The sequence below is a fragment of the Symphodus melops genome (genome assembly GCF_947650265.1).
Source record: "Symphodus melops genome assembly, chromosome: 20".
NCBI classification, from domain to species: domain Eukaryota; kingdom Metazoa; phylum Chordata; class Actinopteri; order Labriformes; family Labridae; genus Symphodus; species Symphodus melops.
This window is the reverse complement of record NC_136710.1, coordinates 20,098,405-20,123,725: the sequence shown is the minus strand read 5'-3', so window position 1 is coordinate 20,123,725 and position 25,321 is coordinate 20,098,405. Positions and strand designations below refer to the sequence as shown.

General features: G+C 43.9%; 1 protein-coding gene across 2 annotated transcripts in view; it reads right to left on the bottom strand.

The window, feature by feature from the left end:
• The window catches only part of LOC306841800 (NACHT, LRR and PYD domains-containing protein 12-like), a 41,018-nt gene that overhangs the window by 4,676 nt on the left and 11,021 nt on the right, over window positions 1–25,321 (bottom strand). For both annotated transcript variants that reach the window (XM_079371794.1, XM_079371793.1), the window contains exons 5-12: window positions 21,945–22,058; window positions 20,024–20,137; window positions 19,184–19,296; window positions 16,920–19,035; window positions 15,213–15,386; window positions 9,317–9,490; window positions 7,960–8,136; window positions 814–990 (exon numbers count right to left, since the gene is read on the bottom strand). In XM_079371794.1, coding sequence (XP_079227920.1) covers window positions 814–990; window positions 7,960–8,136; window positions 9,317–9,490; window positions 15,213–15,386; window positions 16,920–19,035; window positions 19,184–19,296; window positions 20,024–20,137; window positions 21,945–22,058 — 3,159 coding nt within the window. The remainder of the gene's footprint in view (window positions 1–813; window positions 991–7,959; window positions 8,137–9,316; window positions 9,491–15,212; window positions 15,387–16,919; window positions 19,036–19,183; window positions 19,297–20,023; window positions 20,138–21,944; window positions 22,059–25,321) is intronic.

Below are 25,321 nucleotides of genomic sequence, written 5' to 3'. Positions count from 1 at the left end.
TTTTCCAGACAGCGTCCTGTGATTCTCCTCATGTGACAGCGAGCAGCTGGAAACAGGCAGACTTTCAAAAGGACTTTATAATGTTGGTGGTCTCATTGACTTTAGACAATCATCAAGAGAAATCCAGATTACTTTGAGTGTGTTTCATCAGCAGATCAAACCTCCTCACAGTACCTTTAAATCACAGAGTTTGTTTTTAAATATATGATCATAAAAACATGAACGGTATGAAAGAGAGGAAGAATGATCCAGAAACAGATGTTCTTCAGATCTCTTGTAAAGTGGACTCTCATTCAGAATGATGAGGTCCAGCATATATGACAATAAAATCAGACCATCCATCCAAACACATGTCCCGTCATGATGTGATCTATTACTAAAGGACAGTTCATGGAGGTTTGTCAGAGTCCTCTCTACACTCCTAAATGTCTCTGTGCTGCTCTTCTCTGGATCTGTGTATTTCATATGGAGCTTGTTTGGAAGTTAAAGGTGATGAGAGGCTCATGAACTGTTTGTGATTATCACCACACATTCTTTAAACCTGTGAGCCGTACAGGAAGCTGTTCTTAGATCAGAGGCTCGACCATCTAACATCTAATGAGTCATGAAGGCAGGCAGGACAAACACAACATGAGACTAGCAGACCCTCTTCAGTGGACTCAGGAGGTCAGTGGGGGCTGGGAGCAGAGCTGCTGCTAATGTTAGCTTGTTTCATGCTGCTCAGCTTGTTTTCAGGTTAGGATTCACACAGTGTTCATCATTCCTGAGGTGTTGAACAGCAGCACAGACTCAAAGAAAGAAAAGGTGTCTGACCTCAGAGTCTCCAGTCTGCAGTTTGGACTCTGCAGATAATCACACAGCAGCTTCACTCCTGAATCCTGCAGGTCCTTGTTGTTACTCAGGTCCAGCACTCTGAGATGGGAGGGGTTGGACTTCAGAGCTGAGGCCAGAGAAGAACAGCTGATCTCTGACAACCTGCAGCCCTTCAATCTGAATAAAGAATAAAAGAAGTAAATGTAGATGACAGTGAGCTTTCTACATGAATGTGTGATGTTGTCCACATGAACACACTGATGTGATCATCATCTGTTCATTCCAACATTGAAGGACTTTATTAGGATGCATTAATACTTTAGTTCTTCCTGATCCTTCTTAGATTCAAACACTCAAAGCTCCTGTGAGGAACTTTCATTACGTGTCTGTTTTGGCGCCCCCCTGTGGACAAAGTCAAACCTCTTCTCTCTTTACTGATCTTGTCCTGTACAGCAGCGGTCCCCAACCTTTTTTGCGCCACGGACCGGTTCAATGTCAGACAATATTTTCACGGACCGGCCTCTAAGGTGTGGCGGAAAAATACAACACAATAAAATGATACGATCAACACAAAAAATGTGGTATTTTGTAAAATATAATAAACGTGAATCCACTGTGTAATCATATGGAACTTTATTAACAGCGTTTCATGAAATGCGCCAACAACATAACATCAGTAACATCCTCTCTGTCCCCATACTCTCAGGTCACTATGGTAACGCTTAAACATGTCTTCACAATAAGATACTCCACAAACAAATCCAAAATAAAATAAAGTCCATGAAAATATATAACTCACCATAACCCTGAATCAATGAGAGCCCTGAGCTTGTTTCTCTGCAACAAGACGGTCCCATCTTGGGGTAATGGGAGACAGTGAAACCCGAAGTGTGTTGCTTAAGTTCAGTCTACTCCGTAATTTTGTTTTCGTTGCTGTGACTGCAGAAAACCCAGCTTCGCACAGATATGAAGTCGGAAATGGCAACAGAGTTTTCAATGGTGTTGTGGCAACCTCAGGGTATTCTGCCATGACCTTTACCCAGAATACCGGTAAAGTTGGCGGCTCGAACACAGTTTTAAGGCTGCCGTCATTTGTGATCTCCAGCAGCTGATCTTCTTCTTGAACAGACATGCTGGATTCGCTTGGTTTATGTACATATGGGTCGCGGATCCATCCCTTGTCAGTTCGTGGGTCTTTAGTGGTTGGGAAGTAGCGCTCAAACTCGCTTAAAAGCGAACACAGGTGATCTTGCACCAGCTGGGAGAATGACTGCTCAGGCTGTGTCTCTTCCAAAATCCCTGCCAATGTTTGAAACATGTCAAATATGCCTCCGTTCACGCGTCGTCCCCATAAATCCAGTTTGGCTTTAAATGCAGCTACTTTATCTGCCAACTTAAAGACAGTTGTCATTTTCCCCTGAAGAGACAGATTGAGTTCATTGAGCAGGCTGAAGATGTCGCACAAGTAAGCGAGTTTTGCGACCCACTCCTTGTCACTGAAATGTGTGGCCAGCGGTGATTTCTTTTCTGAGAGAAATTACGCGGCTCGCGTAACTCAAACACTCTGGCCAATGATCTCCCTCGAGATAACCATCTTATTTCTGTGTATAAGAGAAGGCGTCTGTGCTCTGCGTTCATCTCCTCACAATGTTGCTCGAATAGGCGCGAGTTAAGGGCGTGCGCTTTGATGTGGTTAATAACTTTCACAACGTCATTCATTATGCCGTTTAATTCCACTGGCATTTTTCGGCTAGCCAGCATTTCTCTGTGAATGACACAACGTGTAGGTTCACGTTCAGGTGCAACCTCCTTAATCTGAGTAGTTAAACCAGACAGCCGTCCGGTCATGGCAGCAGCTCCATCAGTGCATATTCCGACACAAAAAGACCATTTAAGTTTTCCTGATACATACTCATCCAGTGAACCGAATAGTTCTGCAGCTGTGGTTTTGGTTGTCAAGGATAGTGCACACAACATATCCTCATGCACATCCTCCTGATATATGTATGGCACATAAACAAGCAGCATCGCCTTGTTGTCCACGTCTGTTGATTCGTCCGCCTGCAGTGCGTACCACGGCGATGTGTTGATCCTCTCCAACAACTGTGTCTCAATGTCCTGCGCTATTTCCTCAATGCGCCGGGTGATGGTGCTAGCCGACAGCGGCACCTGTGCTGTCTTTTTTACCGCAGCCTCTCCGAGAAGTTCACCGCAAATGTCTTTAGTCGCGGTAAGGATCAATTCTTCACCAATAGTGAATGACTTTTTAGCCTTGGCGATACGGTTAGCCACCAAGTACGATGCTCTCGATGCACTTGCATTTGTTGATGTGGAGGCCCTCAGTAATTGAGTCTGTCCTTCTTGTTCCTGCTTATTTCTTTCAAAAGACTCCAAAGGCTTGTTTGTTAATGCAGGGTGCTTGGTCTCCAAGTGACGACGCAGTTTTGAAGGCTTCATTGCCTCATTGGAGAGCCGGTCGCCGCATATTATGTAGAGCGGGCTTTGTGCGTGGGAATCACCTGTCGCGATAAATCCATATTTCATGTAGGACTCCTGATATTGCCTGTTAAATGAAGGTCTCTTTTTCTTTGTGGTCCTAGGTTCTTCTTCTGTCTCCTCACTGGGCTTTTTTACCCTTCCCAAAGAATTTTTTCAAAGATGTCTGTTTGTTATTCATTTTGCGAGCTTGTGGGTTTAAATTAGCGGTAATGTATCACGTGACGAGACGAGCGGCTTGACATCATATAAACAGGTGGTTTTTCAAAATAAAACAGTGTTCAGACTCGGATTACAAATATAACAGAAATAATGTAAGTTATTGTTTTTTTCTGTGCGGCCCGGTAGCAAATGACTCACAGACCGGTACTGGTCCGCGGCCCGGGGGTTGGGGACCGCCGCTGTACAGTATTCCCTCACTAAAAACTCCTCCTGCTTTCTTTGAACTCTACAAACTACAAGTCAGTGTGAATCTCTTCTGTAGGAAATGTAAAGAAAGGCTTTTCCAGACAGCGTCCTGTGATTCTCCTCATGTGACAGCGAGCAGCTGGAAACAGGCAGACTTTCAAAAGGACTTTATAATGTTGGTGGTCTCATTGACTTTAGACAATCATCAAGAGAAATCCAGATTACTTTGAGTGTGTTTCATCAGCAGATCAAACCTCCTCACAGTACCTTTAAATCACAGAGTTTGTTTTTAAATATATGATCATAAAAACATGAACGGTATGAAAGAGAGGAAGAATGATCCAGAAACAGATGTTCTTCAGATCTCTTGTAAAGTGGACTCTCATTCAGAATGATGAGGTCCAGCATATATGACAATAAAATCACACCATCCATCCAAACACATGTCCCGTCATGATGTGATCTGTTACTAAAGGACAGTTCATGGAGGTTTGTCAGAGTCCTCTCTACACTCCTAAATGTCTCTGTGCTGCTCTTCTCTGGATCTGTGTATTTCATATGGAGCTTGTTTGGAAGTTAAAGGTGATGAGAGGCTCATGAACTGTTTGTGATTATCACCACACATTCTTTAAACCTGTGAGCCGTACAGGAAGCTGTTCTTAGATCAGAGGCTCGACCATCTAACAATGGCTGTGTCCCATTCCAGAGGCTGCAGCCTTCATGGGCGACAAGTGCCGTCCCAATTCAGCGGCTCCTTCGAATGCAGCCTTCCTTTCCCCGATTTTGGAGGCTTCAGCGGTTGGATCCTTTGCAGCCTTCCCTTCCCAAGATGCATTGCGCGCAAGGGACGTTCAACATTAATGTAAACAATGGCATCCTCAAGCCCGACCTGCACAGCTGATCTGAATTTCACTATTAAATGCAAGTATTTGATTTTATTTCATTTAAATAGTTAACGATATCCATGTTTAAAGAGGAAGGCGACTGTTGATTCCTGCTCACTGATGATGCGGGAGCTGTAACGTTAATGCTGTAAAGTTAGCGATAAGCTAGGCTAAAGTTACAACTCGACCTGATGTTTGTTGAGTTAACATTAGTTTATTTCTTACTTTACTTTGTTTTTAGTGGAGTTAACAGACTTTGCTACGCACACAAATGATCAAGTTAAAAACATTTTGACGGGTTGTGAACTTAGACGGTTTGTTATGACTCCAGCAGCCAATCAGAGTAAAGCATAATTTAACGTCACATTTCTTAAACATGTTTTGATTTTAGGGAGCAAACTGCTTCGATGGTCCAGCTGCAGGGGAAACATGATCATCTGTTCACAGGAGTGAAGAACACAGCCAGCTTAGCTTGGAGCTAACATTAAGGAAAACAACCATATTATCCATATTATCACCATTTAACCATCTTGTACTTAAGGCTATAATTAGTTCTCATCCCGTGTAAAGCCCACAATAACATGGATAATATAATGGATGTAAACTGAGTTTCTGTTTTTTAAATCCAAATAAATGATCTTTGAGGCCTGTGTGTTATTTTTCACCCTGGTGTAAACCTGCTTTCCCTTTTCTAGTGTTTTCTCTGTAACAGGAACTATTCTGGAGTCAATGGGCTGGAAGTGTGTCCAGTCTGTCTGTCTGTCTGTCCAGGGACAACCTTAAAAAGAAATACATGTCATCTGTGCTTTCACATTGAATGTATATAAGTTATATTCACACGAATGAATAAACTGACTTTTGATAACATTTCTGTTGCTGTTGTCAACTGTCATCATTGATTTAATCTGCAAGTGTCCAGGATCAGGAGAGGGTGCGAGTTTGGCCCTGGTTTGTCCTCATGGATGAGGTGTTGAAAAGAGGCAGTCCACCTCAACCCCTGTCCTCATCGCCTCCATCCCTGAGGACAGACCAGGGCCCAGCGAGGCGGGGGACCAGGAGGAGGAGAGGTCAAGACCAGGGCCCAGCGAGGCGGGGGACCAGGAGGAGGAGAGGTCAAGACCAGGGCCCAGCGAGGCGGGGGACCAGGAGGAGGAGAGGTCAAGACCAGGGCCCAGCGAGGCGGGGGACCAGGAGGAGGAGAGGTCAAGACCAGGGCCCAGCGAGGCGGGGGACCAGGAGGAGGAGAGGTCAAGACCAGGGCCCAGCGAGGCGGGGGACCAGGAGGAGGAGAGGTCAAGACCAGGGCCCAGCGAGACGGGGGACCAGGAGGAGGAGAGGTCAAGACCAGGGCCCAGCGAGGCGGGGGACCAGGAGGAGGAGAGGTCAAGACCAGGGCCCAGCGAGGCGGGGGACCAGGAGGAGGAGAGGTCAAGACCAGGGCCCAGCGAGGCGGGGGACCAGGAGGAGGAGAGGTCAAGACCAGGGCCCAGCGAGGCGGGGGACCAGGAGGAGGAGAGGTCAAGACCAGGGCCCAGCGAGGCGGGGGACCAGGAGGATGAGAGGTCAAGACCAGGGCCCAGCGAGGCGGGGGACCAGGAGGAGGAGAGGTCAAGACCAGGGCCCAGCGAGGCGGGGGACCAGGAGGAGGAGAGGTCAAGACCAGGGCCCAGCGAGGCGGGGGACCAGGAGGAGGAGAGGTCAAGACCAGGGCCCAGCGAGGCGGGGGACCAGGAGGAGGAGAGGTCAAGACCAGGGCCCAGCGAGGCAGGGGACCAGGAGGAGGAGAGGTCAAGACCAGGGCCCAGCGAGGCGGGGGACCAGGAGGAGGAGAGGTCAGGGAGAGAAAGAGAGGAGAGCCAGGCAGGAGAAAAGAGAGGGACTTCGATAGGCAGCTGATGGACCCCATCAAAGAGGACTTGAGGTTTCAGTAGGAGGCAGCAGAGACGAGGACGCAGGAGAGCGAGGAGCTGATGGAGAAGAAGTTCTCCCTGCTGCAACGTTTAATAGAAAAACTATATAAATAAAAAATTCAAATAGAAATGATTTATTTTGTTACATATTTGTTATGTTTGCTATGTTTAATATTATTTTAATCTATGTTTTAGTTTTATCTGGACTACGGATGCATGAAAATGATTGAACAAGAAAAGAATTGAATTGATAACTTGTAATTCATTGATTAACTCATTTAGAGAAAAGCAGCATGATTCACTACAGGTGCAAACTAAAATAATCTGAGCTTCCTCGCTGTCACACGCTGCTTTAATCCTCCAAGAAAATATTTAGATTGCACATTATTTACTGTACTGCCAGCTACCTAACTTAGAGAGCAGACAATAAGCAGACTTGTTTCAATATTTAAAATGATCAATAAAAGGATGTGACATAAAGCTTCAGTCCCAGTGATGAAGAAGTATCAAGGAGTCGCTGCTCGTACTTTGCCTCAGGAAAACAAGGTAAGAATATCAGAAATACAAGAGCAGGTTGGAAGCATCTTTCTCTTCTTCCAGTCCTCATAGCTTCCAGACTGTAAACAGTTAGCCTGGCACAACAGGGAAATGGACTTTCTGATGGAATGAAGAAACATGATAACCTAATGGGAACAGTATGAAGAGAATTATTACAACCTTGCTTCACAGTATCCTGTCTATTGTGGAGATGATCAACATGAACTAGTATAGCTATAATAAAAACAACCAGCAGAAATGAAGTTAAACTAAACTTTGATTTATGTGATTTGATTTATTTATAAAAGGTCAAGTCTATTTCTATTATTTAAAATCTATCTCTAATATTCTATATTTATTATATTGGGGTATTTACATTTAATTTTATTCAAAAAAAAAACAAACCCAGGCTGTCCCTGTGCTGGACCACAGCTGGACAGCCGGACTCTCAACCTTATTCTCACGCTGCTGGGACTTCTCCACCATGAAACAAACCAACGTATTGATCTGTCAGAAACGGACGCTGTCAGGGTTGCTAGGAGACCGAACAGTTAGTGACGTAAGTAGGAAGACCAGACCGTCTCATTTCGGAGACCGCGCGGTTCAGCCTTCGCGGTCCACGGAGGGCGTGGCCTTCGTGGACCGCGAAGGCCACGCCCTCCCAAGGCTGCAGCCTCTGGAATGGGACACATCTAATGAGTCATGAAGGCAGGCAGGACAAACACAACATGAGATTAGCAGACCCTCTTCAGTGGACTCAGGAGGTCAGTGGGGGCTGGGAGCAGAGCTGCTGCTAATGTTAGCTTGTTTCATGCTGCTCAGCTTGTTTTCAGGTTAGGATTCACACAGTGTTCATCATTCCTGAGGTGTTGAACAGCAGCACAGACTCAAAGAAAGAAAAGGTGTCTGACCTCAGAGTCTCCAGTCTGCAGTTTGGACTCTGCAGATAATCACACAGCAGCTTCACTCCTGAATCCTGCAGGTCCTTGTTGTTACTCAGGTCCAGCTCTCTGAGATGGGAGGGGTTGGACTTCAGAGCTGAGGCCAGAGAAGAACAGCTGATATCTGACAAACAGCAGCGCCTCAATCTGAATAAAGAATAAAAGAAGTAAATGTAGATGACAGTGAGCTTTATACATGAATGTGTGATGTTGTCCACATGAACACACTGATGTGATCATCATCTGTTCATTCCAACATTGAAGGACTTTATTAGGATGCATTAATACTTTAGTTCTTCCTGATCCTTCTTAGATTCAAACACTCAAAGCTCCTGTGAGGAACTTTCATTACGTGTCTGTTTTGGCGCCCCCCTGTGGACAAAGTGAAACCTCTTCTCTCTTTACTGATCTTGTCCTGTACAGTATTCCCTCACTAAAAACTCCTCCTGCTTTCTTTGAACTCTACAAACTACAAGTCAGTGTGAATCTCTTCTGTAGGAAATGTAAAGAAAGGCTTTTCCAGACAGCGTCCTGTGATTCTCCTCATGTGACAGCGAGCAGCTGGAAACAGGCAGACTTTCAAAAGGACTTTATAATGTTGGTGGTCTCATTGACTTTAGACAATCATCAAGAGAAATCCAGATTACTTTGAGTGTGTTTCATCAGCAGATCAAACCTCCTCACAGTACCTTTAAATCACAGAGTTTGTTTTGATATATGATCATTAAAAACATGAACGGTATGAAAGAGAGGAAGAATGATCCAGAAACAGATGTTCTTCAGATCTCTTGTAAAGTGGACTCTCATTCAGAATGATGAGGTCCAGCATATATGACAATAAAATCAGACCATCCATCCAAACACATGTCCCGTCATGATGTGATCTGTTACTAAAGGACAGTTCATGGAGGTTTGTCAGAGTCCTCTCTACACTCCTAAATGTCTCTGTGCTGCTCTTCTCTGGATCTGTGTATTTCATATGGAGCTTGTTTGGAAGTTAAAGGTGATGAGAGGCTCATGAACTGTTTGTGATTATCACCACACATTCTTTAAACCTGTGAGCCGTACAGGAAGCTGTTCTTAGATCAGAGGCTCGACCATCTAACATCTAATGAGTCATGAAGGCAGGCAGGACAAACACAACATGAGATTAGCAGACCCTCTTCAGTGGACTCAGGAGGTCAGTGGGGGCTGGGAGCAGAGCTGCTGCTAATGTTAGCTTGTTTCATGCTGCTCAGCTTGTTTTCAGGTTAGGATTCACACAGTGTTCATCATTCCTGAGGTGTTGAACAGCAGCACAGACTCAAAGAAAGAAAAGGTGTCTGACCTCAGAGTCTCCAGTCGATAGTTTGGATTCTCCTGAAGATCACACAGCAGCTTCACTCCTGAATCCTGCAGCTCGTTGTAGCTCAGGTCCAGCTCTCTGAGATGGGAGGGGTTGGACTTCAGAGCTGAGACCAGAGAAGAACAGCTGATCTCTGACAACCTGCAGCCCCTCAATCTGAATAAAGAATAAAAGAAGTAAATGTAGATGACAGTGAGCTTTATACATGAATGTGTGATGTTGTCCACATGAACACACTGATGTGATCATCATCTGTTCATTCCAACATTGAAGGACTTTATTAGGATGCATTAATACTTTAGTTCTTCCTGATCCTTCTTAGATTCAAACACTCAAAGCTCCTGTGAGGAACTTTCATTACGTGTCTGTTTTGGCGCCCCCCTGTGGACAAAGTCAAACCTCTTCTCTCTTTACTGATCTTGTCCTGTACAGTATGTTTATTGGCAAGTTTATTTATAAAGTGCTGTTCAGACACAATTCACGGTGCTTTACAGACATAAAAACAAAAATACATTAAAACAAACGATGCAACAGAAATTAAAAAAATAAATAAACAGAGCAAAAGAAAGATTGTACATCATTAAAAGACAGAAGAATGTAAAAGTACTTGATAAAGGAACAACTATTAAAAACTATTAATAAAGGAAGAATGTGTTGCAGTAAGGCAGACAGTATATTTCTAATTGAAAGCCTGAGTGAATAATATAGTTTAAAGGCCTGATTTAAAGGAGCTGAGTGTGCCAGCAGTCCTCAGGTGTTCAGGGAGTTTGTTCCACAGGTGAGGAGCTTAGTAACTAAACGCTGCTTCACCTTGTTTGCTTCTGACTCTGGGAACACTGAGTAAACCTCTTCCTGAGGACCTGAGTGGTCTGGGTGTTTTATGTTCTACAAGTAGGTCTGACATGTATTTAGACCATTTAATGCTTTATAGACCAGTAGTAAGATTTTAAAGTGGATCCTCTGACACACAGGCAGCCAGTGCAGTGATTGAAGGTGTGATGTGCTCCACCCTCTTTGTGTTGGTGAGGACTCTGGCTGCTGCGTTCTGGATCAGCTGCAGCTGTCGGACTGATTTTTTACTGAGGCCTGTAAACACACCGTTACAATAATCCAGCCTGCTGAAAATAAAAGCATGAACAAGTTTCTCTGAGTCCTGTTTGCTCAGAAAACCTTTGATTCTTGCAATATTTTTCAGATGGTAATAAGCTGATTTTGTTACCATCTTAATGTGGTTGTTGAATTTCAGGTCTGAGTCCATAATCACACCAAGATTTCTGGCTTGATTTGTTATTAAGGACATGGAGTGAAGACGAGTGCTGACCTCTGACCTTTCCTCTTTGGGGCCAAAAACAATCACCTCAGTCTTTTCTGGGTTCAGTTGTAGTTGTACCTGCTTTGCTGCTGTAACACTGTAAATTTCTCTGCTCGTGAGATGAATAAAGGATTTTATCTCTTATCTTACATTCATATTCAAATACAGTTTCTAATATTAATAGTTGTGTAGTGTGATATAACGATTGTTAAAGAGCATATTGCAGGTTAAAAAAAAGTTGAGATTAACACTTCATGTTGTCAGATAAGGGCTGTCGAATAAGTACATCAATTTTCTGTATGTTCTTCAACACATAAGTGCTCTAATCTAATTTAGAGGAGAAAGTGGCTGTTTTTAGCTTCGCTGTTTAGATCTCGCTTTTTTTCAACAACGCGTCACATGACATAACGTAAGGGAGTCGTGTTCTGTCACTCTGCTTTGATGGGCTTTATGCATGCCTGTATGAATGAATGAATGAAGCCTTTATTGCCCCTGGGGGAACTTGTCTTGCACCGAGAGCATCAAACACTTTACAAACAAACATTTAGAAGGCAGCACAAAAGAATTAAAGCACAACAAACAGGTTAAAACATGATTAAAGAGGAGTAATGATACGTGGTAGTGAGTGAGAACAGACAGGATGCCTCCCTGCAGCACATTCAGGTGCACAGTGTAAGTGGCTGATTATTCAAAGTGTGTTTTGGTGAATTATTCCCACAACCTCAGAAACCATCGAACAGACACGTTGAATATTTCAGCATCAGACACAAAAGCGTTTCCTTATTAATGATTTAAATCTCTGGCTGTTTAACATCAAATATTATATACGCAGACAGAAAGCGTTTAATGATTTGATCTGCTGGAATCCTCTGTTATATTCTCTAGTGTGAGCGTAATAGACACCGGACAGTCTGTATTAATATATGTAGTCATACGATTTATTATAAATCCAACTCTGTTGCAAGAGAGCGTGTGTGTGTGTGTGTGTGTGTGTGTGTGTGTGTGTGTGTGTGTGTGTGTGTGTGTGTGTGTGTGTGTGTGTGTGTGTGTGTGTGTGTGTGTGTGTGTGTGCGCGCAGTGGGGAAAGACGGAACGCACAGTTTGGAAACAAACAGAAACACAAGCTTTACGTCTGTCGGTCCTCTATAACATTAAAACTTTAAACTTTTTGTAGTAGCCTGATATATGTGCACGCATTAAACTGTGGAGTGTGTGCGCTGCTGCGCATGTTTGTGTGGATTACGTGCGCTGTGATCCTGCACCATGCACTGTATGTTCTATAACAACGTGAGCACTGGGCTGCATCAGGAATAAACAATAAAGACATCGTGCTGCATTTGCACAGGCCGTGTAATCGGGTTCTATGTCTGTCTGTCTGTCTGTCTCTCTCTCTGTCTCTCTCTCTCTCTCTCTCTCTCTCTCTCTCTCTCTCTCTCGCGCGCACAGCGCGGCACCGTAATACCTTGTACAGATTTGTTTTTACGAGCAGCTCCCATACAATGTAAAGGTGAATGATCGGCACTTGCACCTTCTACAAATACTTTTTTAATTGATTGAATGTGATTATAAACTTTACATAAGCTGACGTGAACACAGCACTCGCCCATATATGGCGAGCTGACACCTGTCACTCAGCAGGACGCCTGCTCCGGGTCTCTCTTCTCTCCTGAGGCCGTTATTCCTCTAATCCTGCCTGTTTCTGCTCTCTATCACATCTAACAGGTTCACAATAATAAGCCAGTGGACCATTATATGTAAAGGAATACATGTTTTCTTCCTCTTTATTGGCGGGAGTGACACTCGGATCCATGATTTTCTATGTTAAACAGACGGGGATTCAGCGGGCCTCCCTTATGTTACGTCACAGCCGAATGTGGAAGTAAAGAGCAAAGACTAAAACGTCTCCAGGAGACCCTGTGGGTTATTCATTTCAGAATTTCTTTAAAAACAGTATTGTTAACGTATTTCCCTATGATTAGTTAAGTTTTGTCTTTAACCTGCAATATGCTCTTTAAGGATTTGAACGGGTTGACGATCTGCCAAAGCAGAGAGATCATAGAAACGGGCAGCAGTGTTCATTCTATTAAGTCATGATGACATCACGGCTGGGGAAGAATCATGGGAGTGATTCTCCCCCAGCACCCCGATGAAAACGAACCGAAACCGACCTGACGATAAAAAAATTGTTTGAGACGAACCGAAATTTCCCCCGGGATGAAAGGCATTTGTTGTTCCTTAACTACTGTAACTAAGTAAATGAGATACCAAACCACCAGCTGATTACAACTCAGCTTCTCGCACTATATAAATATATCTATTTTAGTTTGTGTTAAGAGTGGTCAGTTAGACAACCTTGATTATATAACCCTGATTTCATCCTTCTCATTCGTTTATTCTTTTAAGTACAGCGTTTCTTTGTGTGGTGTGGTTGAAAATTTGTTTTCCCCCGAATCTTCCACCTGTCCCCAATTAAAGGCCCCGGCCACACCTTCTCATGACATCGCTTACCCCGATGCCAGGTAGCCATGCCCACTCATAATAACAACCATGACAAGTATATTGAAATAATAACAAATGGGAGCGAATAGATAAATGGCTTCAACAGTTTGTGTGCGTGAGACCAAATAAATATGAACTTTCTCAAATATTCCCTCCACAGTACCGGTCCATCTATCACCTCATTCACAAACAGCTTCAGCGTGACGTCACTTCTAAACACAACAGCCTGCCGTGCTGTTGCGCTCCATCACCAGCTTTCATCAGACTGTAGTCAAATATGTATTCTGGACTATTGAGCGCACCTGGATATGAGCCGCACCGGCTAAAAATAAGGAAATAAATGTATTAGTACATATATAAGCCGCAGGTGTCCACGTTGTAACAGAGCTATTTACACAGAAAGACGTGACAGAAAAACATTGTTTTAACTTTTAATTAAATACGTAGGCTACCGGTAACATCCGCAAATACGAAGCCTAGTGGAAATCCTTTATCAAACATGTCTGTAACACAGCTGATGAAAAAGATTACAGTAATACATTTCACAGGAAAAAGTCCGTCCATTCACTGCCTCAGAATGACTTCATTACTCACTTCCTCAGTGTCTTTTTCGTTGTCTCTGTCAGTGTCAGCAGCTCTGTTAGCTTCTTTGACAGCCAGCTCGATCGCCGTTAACTTGAAAGCTGCATCATGTGTATTTCTCTGTGTGTTTTCCATGATGAGGGTGCGTGGCGTGCATGAAGCGCAAAATGACTGATATTAAGATCCGACGTGACGAGGTCAAATGTTTTTGCGGCAGAAGCTCATTGTCCCCCAACAAAAATCCATAAATAAGCCGCATCCTTGTAAAAGCCGCTGTGTTCAAAACGTGACAAAAAAGTAGCTGCTTATAGTCTGAAATTTATGGTCATTATTACTGAACATTTCTGAAAACAATGTTCCACACAGTTAGCTGGTTTAGCCGCGGAGCAGCGCTAAAATGCGTCCTCCAATTACTCCCGGAGAAAGCACAGATTCATGGCGCGTATGAAAGTCAGTGACTGAGTTAGATCCTGATAATAAGGACACGTAGAAGAACAGACTGCCACGCTCATACTCAAAGTCATTAAACTGAGTTTACTCCACACGGAGCTGAACAGACTGCAGTGATCAACGCTGAGGGAGAAGTTCACGTCTGTTCATCTGGAAACATTTGATCATGTTTTCATGCCTGGCACTAAAATATGTGAAGATGATCAGAGACACTGACATGTGAGCAGGTTGAATCTGTGATGAACCTCCACGAGTGTAAACTGTGCTGTGTGCTGACGCTAACACATCTAAAGTCTCTCTCTGTACTCTTATTAAAGGCCTGACCTCAGGGCAGCTACAATAACCCGGCTCATGGTTTCTGTCACTTGAACAGCAATAAGAACAAAGTGAGTAATCTCAAAAACATTTAAATACTAAATATAATTATTGATGTTTTCTTCTGTAATCATTTCATTATTTCCATGAGCCAACATGCAGTTTGTACTGACAGATTTTGTGTTTTCAATCTGTAACCTGTTTTATCATTTTCTCTTTAGTGAATGCTCAAACTTCCCACCTGTCTATAATCCACAGGACAAAATAAGCTTTACAGCTTTAAAATATATTTCATTTAAATAACCAATACACCCAATGTGCAGGTCAATAATCAATTTACCTGATATAAATGTGTTTTTCATATATTATAAAATGCAAGGGTCCATAACATAAATAAACTTATACTAATAATTACAGACGATAAGCAACATTTTGATTTTGGGACAGTTTAAATTTAGTTCAGGAGGTTGAAATAGTTTTTCTGGACGGTGTCCAGAAAAGTTAGTCTGGAGCCCTGATACTAAACCTTTACAAACTTTACACAGGGAAATACATTTTAGTGAACTGGTCAGTAACCTGTAAATAAGTCTTTAAGATCAGTATGAAAATAATTGTGATAAAATTGTGATCATGATTTTTCCATAAAAGAAATCAGGACATACATTTTTTCCATAGCTAACACCATTATTATATGTACAGTATTAGAGTTAGTGATCTGACCTCAGAGTCTCCAGTCTGCAGTTTGGACTCTCCAATCCAGCAAACAGCAGCTTCACGTCTGAGTCCTCCAGGTCGTTGTCACTCAGGTCCAGCTCTCTGAGATGGGAGGGGTTGGACTTCAGAGCTGAGGCCACGACGTCACAGTGAGTCACTGAGAGTTCACAGCAAGAAAGGCTGTTGTGACACATAAAATAGAGAAATATGACTTACAAAAGAAGTGTTTTATGATTTTGTCTCACTTTCCTTTTTTCAATTTATTATTTTACTTTTAACACTGAACAACATTCTGACAAAAATAATGTCTTGACAGATATGAAACATGTGACATAAAGCACAAACACTCAGATACTCTGAGCCTGTTGGTTGGAGGAGGATTACATTTTTCTACACATCATTTACTATGTCCCTGTTTTGTTATGTTAAATACTTTCCCCAGCCTTTGGCAAACACATCTTTCTTCATTTTCAACTTGTAGGTCATATTTTCCATCACAAGGACATTGTCTATGATTGACAGCCACTGTCTGTGGTTTGGAGTCTCAGTCTTTAAACAGTTCTGAGAGAGCGGACACTGGCAGTCTGTATCGTACAGTACTCAAAGGGCGGTTAGGAGTTAACCTTCTTATACTAAACCAATACTTTGATTCCTGTCCCTCTCAAGAAATGAGTCCAGATTTATGAAACGCTAAAAACCAGGAAATTGTTCCACTAATATTATTTCTTTAGGAGATTTTGACATTGTTGTTTCCACTCATTTAAACGAGACTTTAAATAAACACTCATTCTCCAGTATCATTCTCCCTGTGCTATAAATACATGCTGTATTGCACTATTCACTAGTCTATGACTCAATGTCTTACATGTGTGTCACAGCAGCATCTAACTTTCTTGTTTTGTCATCCTATTTCCATTTATTTGTGTGTGCATATTTTGTATCTGTTTGCTAATGTCAGACTGCTTTGAAATTCTTCTCAGTAGTCTTTTTGTCTTCACCTGGAATTTCAGGGATTCTTTTCTTCTTCATTTTTGTTGGACCTCTGCTCATATTTAAAGGACCATTAAACCGTTTGTCCTGTTTGGTCTTTACACATCAGTGGAATCTGTCACTGACACAAAAAGTCTCATCACTGGTTTTTTAAACCTGCACATTTTTCATCTTTGAATGGTTGACTAAATGTTACAGAAGAATAGAAACAAGTGCAGTTTTATTGAGGATGACATCAGTCTATCAGAGGACTCTCTCTGGACTATAAAAACCATTTGAAACTGATTGAACAGAAACTCTGGAGGAGGACCATCTCATTCTCCTGCCGTCTGGCTCACTTCTATAAACGTGAAAATACAGAATGATCCACAAATCAAACAAGTCAGCAAAGAATCAAATGTAGACAGACAACAGCAAGCGAACAAACATGGCTGACAAAGTTTCCATGGTAACAGTGTTGCTTGTTTTCTGTTAGCAGGTACATTTGGTTAGACTTTCAAAAGGCGAGAAAGAAGAAAATGTAGAACAGTTTTTCTGTGAACTTCTTTGGGAATTCTCTCCTGAATGTAAAAATAAATATAAATAAACTACAACTGACTGTTTCTCCTGAACATTAACAGATGAACACTATTTGGTGAACAGAGAGGATTTGTGTAGTTTTTAATTAAAAAAGTTAATTAGTACATGACACTGATTTATAATGCTCATCACATCTGGACTTACTTTGCCTTCCTGCAGTTCCTCACAGCTGGAATCAGTCTCCATCGTCCCTGGACTGATGTGTTGTACTTCTTCAGGTCAAACTCATCCAGAACCTCCTCAGACATCTGCAGCATGTAGGCCAGAGCAGAGCAGTGGATCTCAGAGAGTTTCTCCTCTGATCTGTTCTCTGACTTCAGGAACTCTTGGATCTCCTGATGGACTGAGAGGTCCTTCATCTCCGTCAGACAGTGGAAGATGTTGATGCTTCTGTCAGGAGACTCATCATATCTATCATCTATCATCATCATATCTTCACTGTTCATCTCCTTCAGGTTGTTGATGACTGTCTGGATCATTTCTGGACTGTTGTCTGTCTGACCCAGCAGGCCTCCTAAGAGTCTCTGGTTTGACTCCAGAGAAAGACCATGAAGGAAGCGAACAAACAAGTCCAGGTGACCGTTCTGACTTTTCAGGGATTTCTGCATGGCACCTCTCAAGAAGCCATTTAAACAAGTGTCGTCTACGTCGCCACTGTTGTAGATGCTGTCGTCGTCGCTGGAATCTTCTCTGTAGTCGGAATCGTCTTGTTCACTGTTGGCTTGCTCCAGAAAAGTCCTCAGTACTGTTGTGTTCCTGTTGGTGAAACAGTGGAACATGTAGACTGCAGCCAGAAACTCCTGAACGCTCAGATGAACAAAGCAGTAGACTGTTTTCTGGAAGATCACACACTCTGTTTTGAAGATCTCTGTACAAACTCCTGAGAACACCGAGGCCTCTGTGACATCCAGACCACACCGCTCCAGGTCTTCTTGATAGAACAGGATGTTTCCGTCCTCCAGATGTTCAAACGCCAGCCTCCCCAGCTTCAGAAGAACTTCTCTGTCGGCCTCCGTCAGCTCATGTGGACTCATCTCATGATACTTGTTCTTCTTCCTCTTTGTCTGAACCAGCAGGAAGTGTGAGTACATGTCAGTCAGGGTCTTGGGCAGCTCTCCTCTCTGCTCTGTGCTCATCATGTGCTCCAGAACTGTGGCGGTGATCCAGCAGAAGACCGGGATCAGACACATGATGTGGAGGCTCCTGGATGTCTGGATGTGTGAGATGATTCTGCTGGACAGATCTTCATCACTGAACCTCCTCCTGAAGTACTCCTCCTTCTGGGCGTCAGTGAAGCCTCGTACTTCTGTTACCCTGTCAACACATGAAGGAGGGATCTGATTGGCTGCTGCAGGTCGAGAAGTGATCCAGATGAGAGCTGAGGGGAGCAGATTCCCCTCGATGAGGTTTGTGAACAGTGTGTTTAACGATGACTTCTGTGTGACATCAGACACAACCTCCCTGTTTGTGAAGTCCAATGACAGTCTGCTTTCATCCAGGCCGTCAAAGATGAACAACAGTTTACAGACAGCGAGCGTCTCTGCTTCCACCTTCTGTAATGTTGGATGGAAAACACGGAGCAGCTCAAGAAGACTGTAGTGCTGATCTCTGACCAAGTTCAGCTCCCTGAATGAAAGCAGGATCAGCAGACTGACGTCTTGGTTCTCTGAGCCCTCGGCCCAGTCCAGAGTGAACTTCTGCACCGAGAAGGTTTTTCCAACACCAGCCACGCCGTTTGTCAGAACCACTCTGATGGGTTTCTGTTGGTCGGGTTGAGCTCCTGTCTTTGGTTCCTGTTGGTCGGGTTGAGCTCCTGTCTTTGGTTCCTGTTGGTCGGGTTGAGCTCCTGTCTTTGGTTCCTGTTGGTCCGGTGGAGCTCCTGTCTTTGGTTCCTGTTGGTCCGGTGGAGCTCCTGTCTTTGGTTCCTGTTGGTCCGGTTGAGCTCCTGTCTTTGGTTCCTGTTGGTCCGGTTGAGCTCCTGTCTTTGGTTCCTGTTGGTCGGGTAAGGCTTTAAAGATGTCCTGGCACTTGATTGGAGTCTCATGGACGGTCTTCTTCTTTTTAGAGTTTGTCTCCATCTGTCTCACCTCATGTTGGGTGTCCACCTCTTCACTCTGCCCCTCTGTGATGTGGAGCTCAGTGTAGATCCTGTTGAGGTGGATTCTACTTCCTGTTTCATCACTTCCTTCAGTCACACGTTCACATCTCTTCCTCAGACTGACCTTATGTTGATCTAAAACCTCCTGCTGACCTGTATCTACTGAAAGAGAGAATGATACAATCTGATTATTGTTTTCAGATGTTTTTGTAAAAGAAGTAAAAAGAGTTTTAATTTCTAGACTTTTGACATTGACCAATAAAAGTCGTGTTTGAGGAGATCACAGAAGCACAAAGGTGTACAGTCTTACTTTGTTCAGTGCTGCTCTGACTGACCGTCTGCAGTCCAGATCCTGGTCTGGATCTTTTTCCATACTGAGGACAGGACGTCTCCTCCTCTGTAACATGAGTCCTCTTGGTCCCCCTGTGAAGACATGTCTTTAGAATTAAACTGATGGTTGACTGATAGAAAATATGAAGATTTATCAAACACAATGTAAACAGTCAGGTGATCACAGAGAGCAGGTAACGCCTTCTTTCTTCTGTTTGGATTCAGCTCATAGTCTGCAGTGTAGGAAGGCAGCTGGCTCTGTTTTCAGACCGGGGTCAGCCACTAGGTGACCTGTGTACTATACTATACAAGCAAAGATCTGTCACAGTATGACACAGCTGTGTTTCATGGGAGACTTTTGAACGCTCTGATGATCAACATGTCTCCTGTTTGAAGAAGACAATCAGAGGACGGACGTGAAGCTGAGCTCTGTGCTGCTGTGGATCAAGAAGGTCTTAAAGACTCTTCAAAAGTCCCAGCTAAAGAACTGAAGTAAAGACTCACTTTATCATCTCCTCTACACTTTAACTGTCACACAGACTTTTCCTTTGACTCTCTGCTTTCTCAAACACCTTCTTACGTATGAGCTCACAGTATCATATCAGATGATGCTGGAAAGACTAAACAGAGACGATATCAAACTGAAACAGGGGCCGTGCTGAGCGCCATCTTCTGCTTCTAATAAACGTAGTAAAGAGAAGTAGGAGGATAACGGGCAGGTTCAAAGGTTTGTAAGAGTCCTCTTAGATTACAGCTTTACAAGGTGACTGAGCCTACAAGGAAACATGTGAGGAGACAAGGAGTTAGTAAGAAGACTTACTTTGAGGGTCCAGATTCTTTACTGAAGTTCTCAGGTTCATCTTTGGACCAATCACTCTTCATAGACAGACAGCTGGGTACAGGAGACTCTGCTCTCTGTCTGCTCTGCTGAACTCTGTAAAAAACAAACAAGTTTTAATGAATGACATGAATCTTTGATCGACTGTCTGAAGACAAAGCTGTAAAAGAAGCTGTGAATACACAAAGGGCTGCAGCTGTGGATGATGAGAAGGTTTCTTTGTCAGCCATGTTTGTTGGGTTGCTGTTGTCTGACCTGAATAAATTCTAAGATGATCCACAGTCTGTTTCATGATTTCATCATTGAACAACTAAAACAGAAACCTCCCCACCTAACTTTATATTTCTTACTATTCTTAGTGCTTATTGACTTTGTGTTTGTTCTTATACAGTTTGATTTGCTCTGATGACCTGCTGCTGTAACACCACAGTGTCCCAGTTTAGGATCAATAAAGTAAATGTGTCTTTAGTCTGGAGGCTTACTTTGTGTTTGAAGGTTCATTTCTGAAGTTTATATCACGAAGGTTGGACCAATCACTGTTCAGAGACAGACAGCTGGGTAGAGGACACTCTGCTCCGTCCTCCTCGTCCTCTAAACACACCTCCATGATCTGAGGTCTATACTACGAAGCAGGATTGGAGCTTAGCGAGGTCACTTCAGGGTTAACTCTGGGTTTTCAGTCCTTCGAGGGTCAATTACTTTTTACCTGGGTACATCACCACGGTAACTTATGCTGAACACCTGACCTGCTCCGGAGCAGGTTAAAGCTCCGCCCACTGACCAATCAGATCTTTAGATGGTGGAGCTCCCGGAGCTGATGGAGAAGAGGGGAGGACACTTCATGTGTCCCGCATGATTTCACATCAGACTATCATCCGTTTAGTCAATGATTTTGTTTCACTGATATCCGACCTTCAACAGAGACTGAAGAAAGCGCCGGAACATTTTAGTTGAAGATGAACAATTAGGAATATTTTCTTGTGGCTTTGAATTGTGTTTTCATTAAAGTTTAATTTCTCAAAGTTGCTCTGTTTCTGATGATCAAGCTGCAGTATACAAGCAAAGATCTGTCACAGTATGACACAGCTGTGTTTCATGAAGACTTTTGAACGCTCTGATGATCAACATGTCTCCTGTTTGAAGAAGACAATCAGAGGACGGACGTGAAGCTGAGCTCTGTGCTGCTTTGGATCAAGAAGGTCTTAAGCCCCGTTTCCACCGAGCGGTCCGGCTCGGTTCGTCTCCGTACGGCGCGCATTTTGCGGCGTTTCCATAGACTAATCCCGGGAAAGGTTCCCAAATAACCGATCCGTACCGTCCCACTTTTTGGAAAGAATCGTCACTTCCTGTGTTACGTCGGCAAACAAAACTCTGCCGTGTTTAAACCATTGACTGTAACACAGCTGATTGTTTCCGTGTGTATTTGTCCTCGCCGCACACAGCCTTCTCTGAAACAAAGCTGGATTGAGTTCTTTTAATAAAGAGTCACATGACAGTGACAGAGGAGATGAACTGCTGGATGTCTTCTTCGATGGTTTTGTTTGTGTTGCGTTTTTCTCCTTTGTTGAATTTATTAGTTAGCGGTTAGCTGTTAGCAGCTAGCTGCTATCATATGACGCTAGTTACATAGCGGCTATCATCATCCAGCTTACACGTCGCCTACTAAATAGGGCACGGCTGGCTGTGGAAACGCAAACGGGATCAGACTTAATCGTACCAAACTGTACCGGACTGCTGTGTGGAAACGAGGCTTAAAAGACTCTTCAAAAAGTCCCAGCTAAAGAACTAAGTAAAAACTCACTTTATCATCTCCTCTACACTTTAACTGTCACACAGACTTTTCCTTTGGCTTGACCCTACAAGGAAACATGTGAAGAGACAAGGAGTTAGTAAGAAGACTTACTTTGAGGGTCCAGGTTTATTTCTGAAGGATATAGGAAGGTCTTTGGACCGATCACTCTTCATAGACAGACAGCTGGGTACAGGAGACTCTGCTCTCTGTCTGTTCTGCTGAACTCTGTAAAAAACAAACAAGTTTTAATGAATGACATGAATCTTTGATCAACCCTCTGAGTAAGGCTGAACGATTTATCGTTTTCTGATCGAAATCAGTGGTCTTGTTGGCTCCATCGAACCCGGACCTCCAGCGCGCACTGGGGCGGTTCGCTACCGAGTGTGAGGCGGCTGGGATGAGGATCAGGACCTCTAAATCTGAGGCCATGGTTCTCGACCAGAAAAAGGTGGCTTGCCCTCTTCGGGTCGGTGGGGAGTCCTTGCCCCAGGTGGAGGAGTTTAAGTATCTCGGGGTCTTGTTCACGAGTGGGGGGAAGATGGAGCGTGAGATCGACAGATGGATCGGTGCGGCGGCTGCAGTCATGCAGTCGCTGTATCGGTCCGTCTTGGTGAAGAAGGAGCTAAGCCGAAAGGCGAAGCTCTCGATTTACCGGTCGATCTTCATTCCTACCCTCACCTATGGTCATGAGCTCTGGGTCATGACCGAAAGAACGAGATCTCGGATACAAGCGGCCGAAATGGGCTTGCTCCGTAGGGTTGCTGGGAGCACCCTTAGAGATAGGGTGAGGAGCTCAGTCACCAGGGAGGAGCTCGGAGTAGAGCCGTTACTCCTCCACATCGAGAGGAGTCAGTTGAGATGGTTCGGGCATCTGGTCCGGATGCCCCCTGGACGCCTCCCTAGGGAGGTTTTCCGGGCATGTCCCTCCGGGAGGAGGCCTCGGGGTAGACCCAGGACATGCTGGAGAGACTATGTCTCTCAGCTGGCTTGGGAACGCCTCGGGGTCCCACCGGAAGAGCTGGAGGAGGTGTCTGGGGTGAGGGAAGTCTGGGCGTCTCTGCTTAGACTGCTGCCCCCGCGACCCGGCCCCGGATAAGAGGCAGAAAATGGATGGATGGATGAATGATCGAAATCACGATTTCAAAAAACGCGATCACGTGATCGCCAAAGCCGCGGTTTTTGGCAGTGCTTCTCCAGACTGACTCAGGAGCTGTTGTCAGCTAATTTACAGACGCCGTCTATTCTGCCCGTGTGTGTGTGTGCGTGACTTCTTTAGCCTGATACACAGCTCCACAGATAGCTCACAGTTTTCCTCCAATAAAGAAACTGAAGTTTGTTTGTCCAGTCTTTAATAAAGGAAGCTGTAAAACTAAACAGACATCAAACATAAGTTATTCACCTCATAATATGCTAAACTACCGAAAAGTCCGCTAGCATGATGCTAACGTCTATGAGAATTTGATTACGAATGCTAGCGGTTAGCATCGCGAATATGTCAATTGTTATCTCACGTTGTAACCTCATTAAACATACTCAAAATAAACAATGCAAGATCTGAACATGAAATGACGCTCACAGGTAAATGTTTCAGCCGTATGGCTAGAAGAAAATATGGAGACATTGTTATTAGCTTCTCTTGTTTCATAACTTCTGTGAACTAAGTCACCTACGGCAACCCCAAAGGCCCAAAATATATATCAACACTTCAGACCAGATTTCTGTCAAACTGACACTAAAAACAAGTAGAGCTGAAACGATTCCTCAAATAACTCGAATAATTCGATTACAAACATTCATCGAGGAATTTTCGCTGCCTCAAGGCTTCGTTAAGTTTTTTATTTATTTTTGTGTGTGTATAAAACACGTTTAAATGTAGCTGCAGCTACCTGCTCCTCTCTCTGACACACACACACACGAGCGCGGCCCTTTTAACTTTTAGTCAGCACACAGTTGATCCGTGATCCATACGACCGAGTCGGGAACACGTGATCCGGTCAAACGGTCGGCTTTTCTCCGTTCACTCTCTCCGTGTTTGCAGCTAACACAACGATAGCAGCGTCCTCACACAGTCTCTGTCATAGACACGTCTCTGGTCTCTGTAGTCTCAGCTAACGTAACGATAGCAGCGTCCTCTCACAGTCTCTGTCATAGACACGTCTCTGGTCTCTGTAGTCTCAGCTAACGTAACGATAGCAGCGTCCTCTCACAGTCTCTGTCATAGACACGTCTCTGGTCTCTGTAGTCTCAGCTAACGTAACGATAGCAGCGTCCTCTCACAGTCTCTGTCATAGACACGTCTCTGGTCTCTGTAGTCTGAGCTAACATAACGATAGCCACGTCCTCTCACAGTCTCTGTCATAGACACGTCTCTGGTCTCTGTAGTCTCAGCTAACGTAACGATAGCAGCGTCCTCTCACAGTCTCTGTCATAGACACGTCTCTGGTCTCTGTAGTCTCAGCTAACGTAACGATAGCAGCGTCCTCTCACAGTCTCTGTCATAGACACGTCTCTGGTCTCTGTAGTCTCAGCTAACATAACGATAGCAGCGTCCTCTCACAGTCTCTGTCATAGACACGTCTATGGTCTCTGTAGTCTCAGCTAACGTAACGATAGCAGCGTCCTCTCACAGTCTCTGTCATAGACACGTCTCTGGTCTCTGTAGTCTCAGCTAACATAACGATAGCAGCGTCCTCTCACAGTCTCTGTCATAGACACGTCTATGGTCTCTGTAGTCTCAGCTAACATAACGATAGCAGCGTCCTCTCACAGTCTCTGTCATAGACACGTCTCTGGTCTCTGTAGTCTCAGCTAACATAACGATAGTAACGTCCTCACAGTCTCTGTCATAGACACGTCTCTGGTCTCTGTAGTCTCAGCTAACATAACGATAGCAGCGTCCTCTCACAGTCTCAGTCATAGACACGTCTCTGGTCTCTGTAGTCTGTGAGCGCGCTGAATGCACGCGCTGCAGGAGCAGACAGAGATACACTTCTAATAATCAACAGGCTGATTATATGAAATGTCTGATGTCTTCAAAGCTAAATCAAGACAGAACTTGTTTGTGGAATAATAATTTAGCAAATATATATTTAAAGTTTCTCAATTTCCTGATCTGACATAATGATTGATTCTGTGATTGATTCAACAGAACATAATGCTTTCTCTATTAAATGTACTGTAACAGATGTGTCGGCTACACAAAACACTATTTGCTATTTCAGCCAATAAAACATGTTTGGCCTGTATTTTTAATTTACCTGCCGTCTTGACCAGTGAATCATAAAGTTAATTATGGACCCTGTCAGTAATATGGTGAGTGTCAGCAGCTGTAGAGCAGAGGTGGTTGGTTGTAACAAGCAGGCGTTACCATGGTAACTGCAAAGAAGCAGGTTTGTAAGGACGACCCGAGACGAGTTAAACCTTCATTAAGCAAAAGTATGATTTATTCGGTTACTCGATTAATCTATCGGGTTATTCGATAGAATACT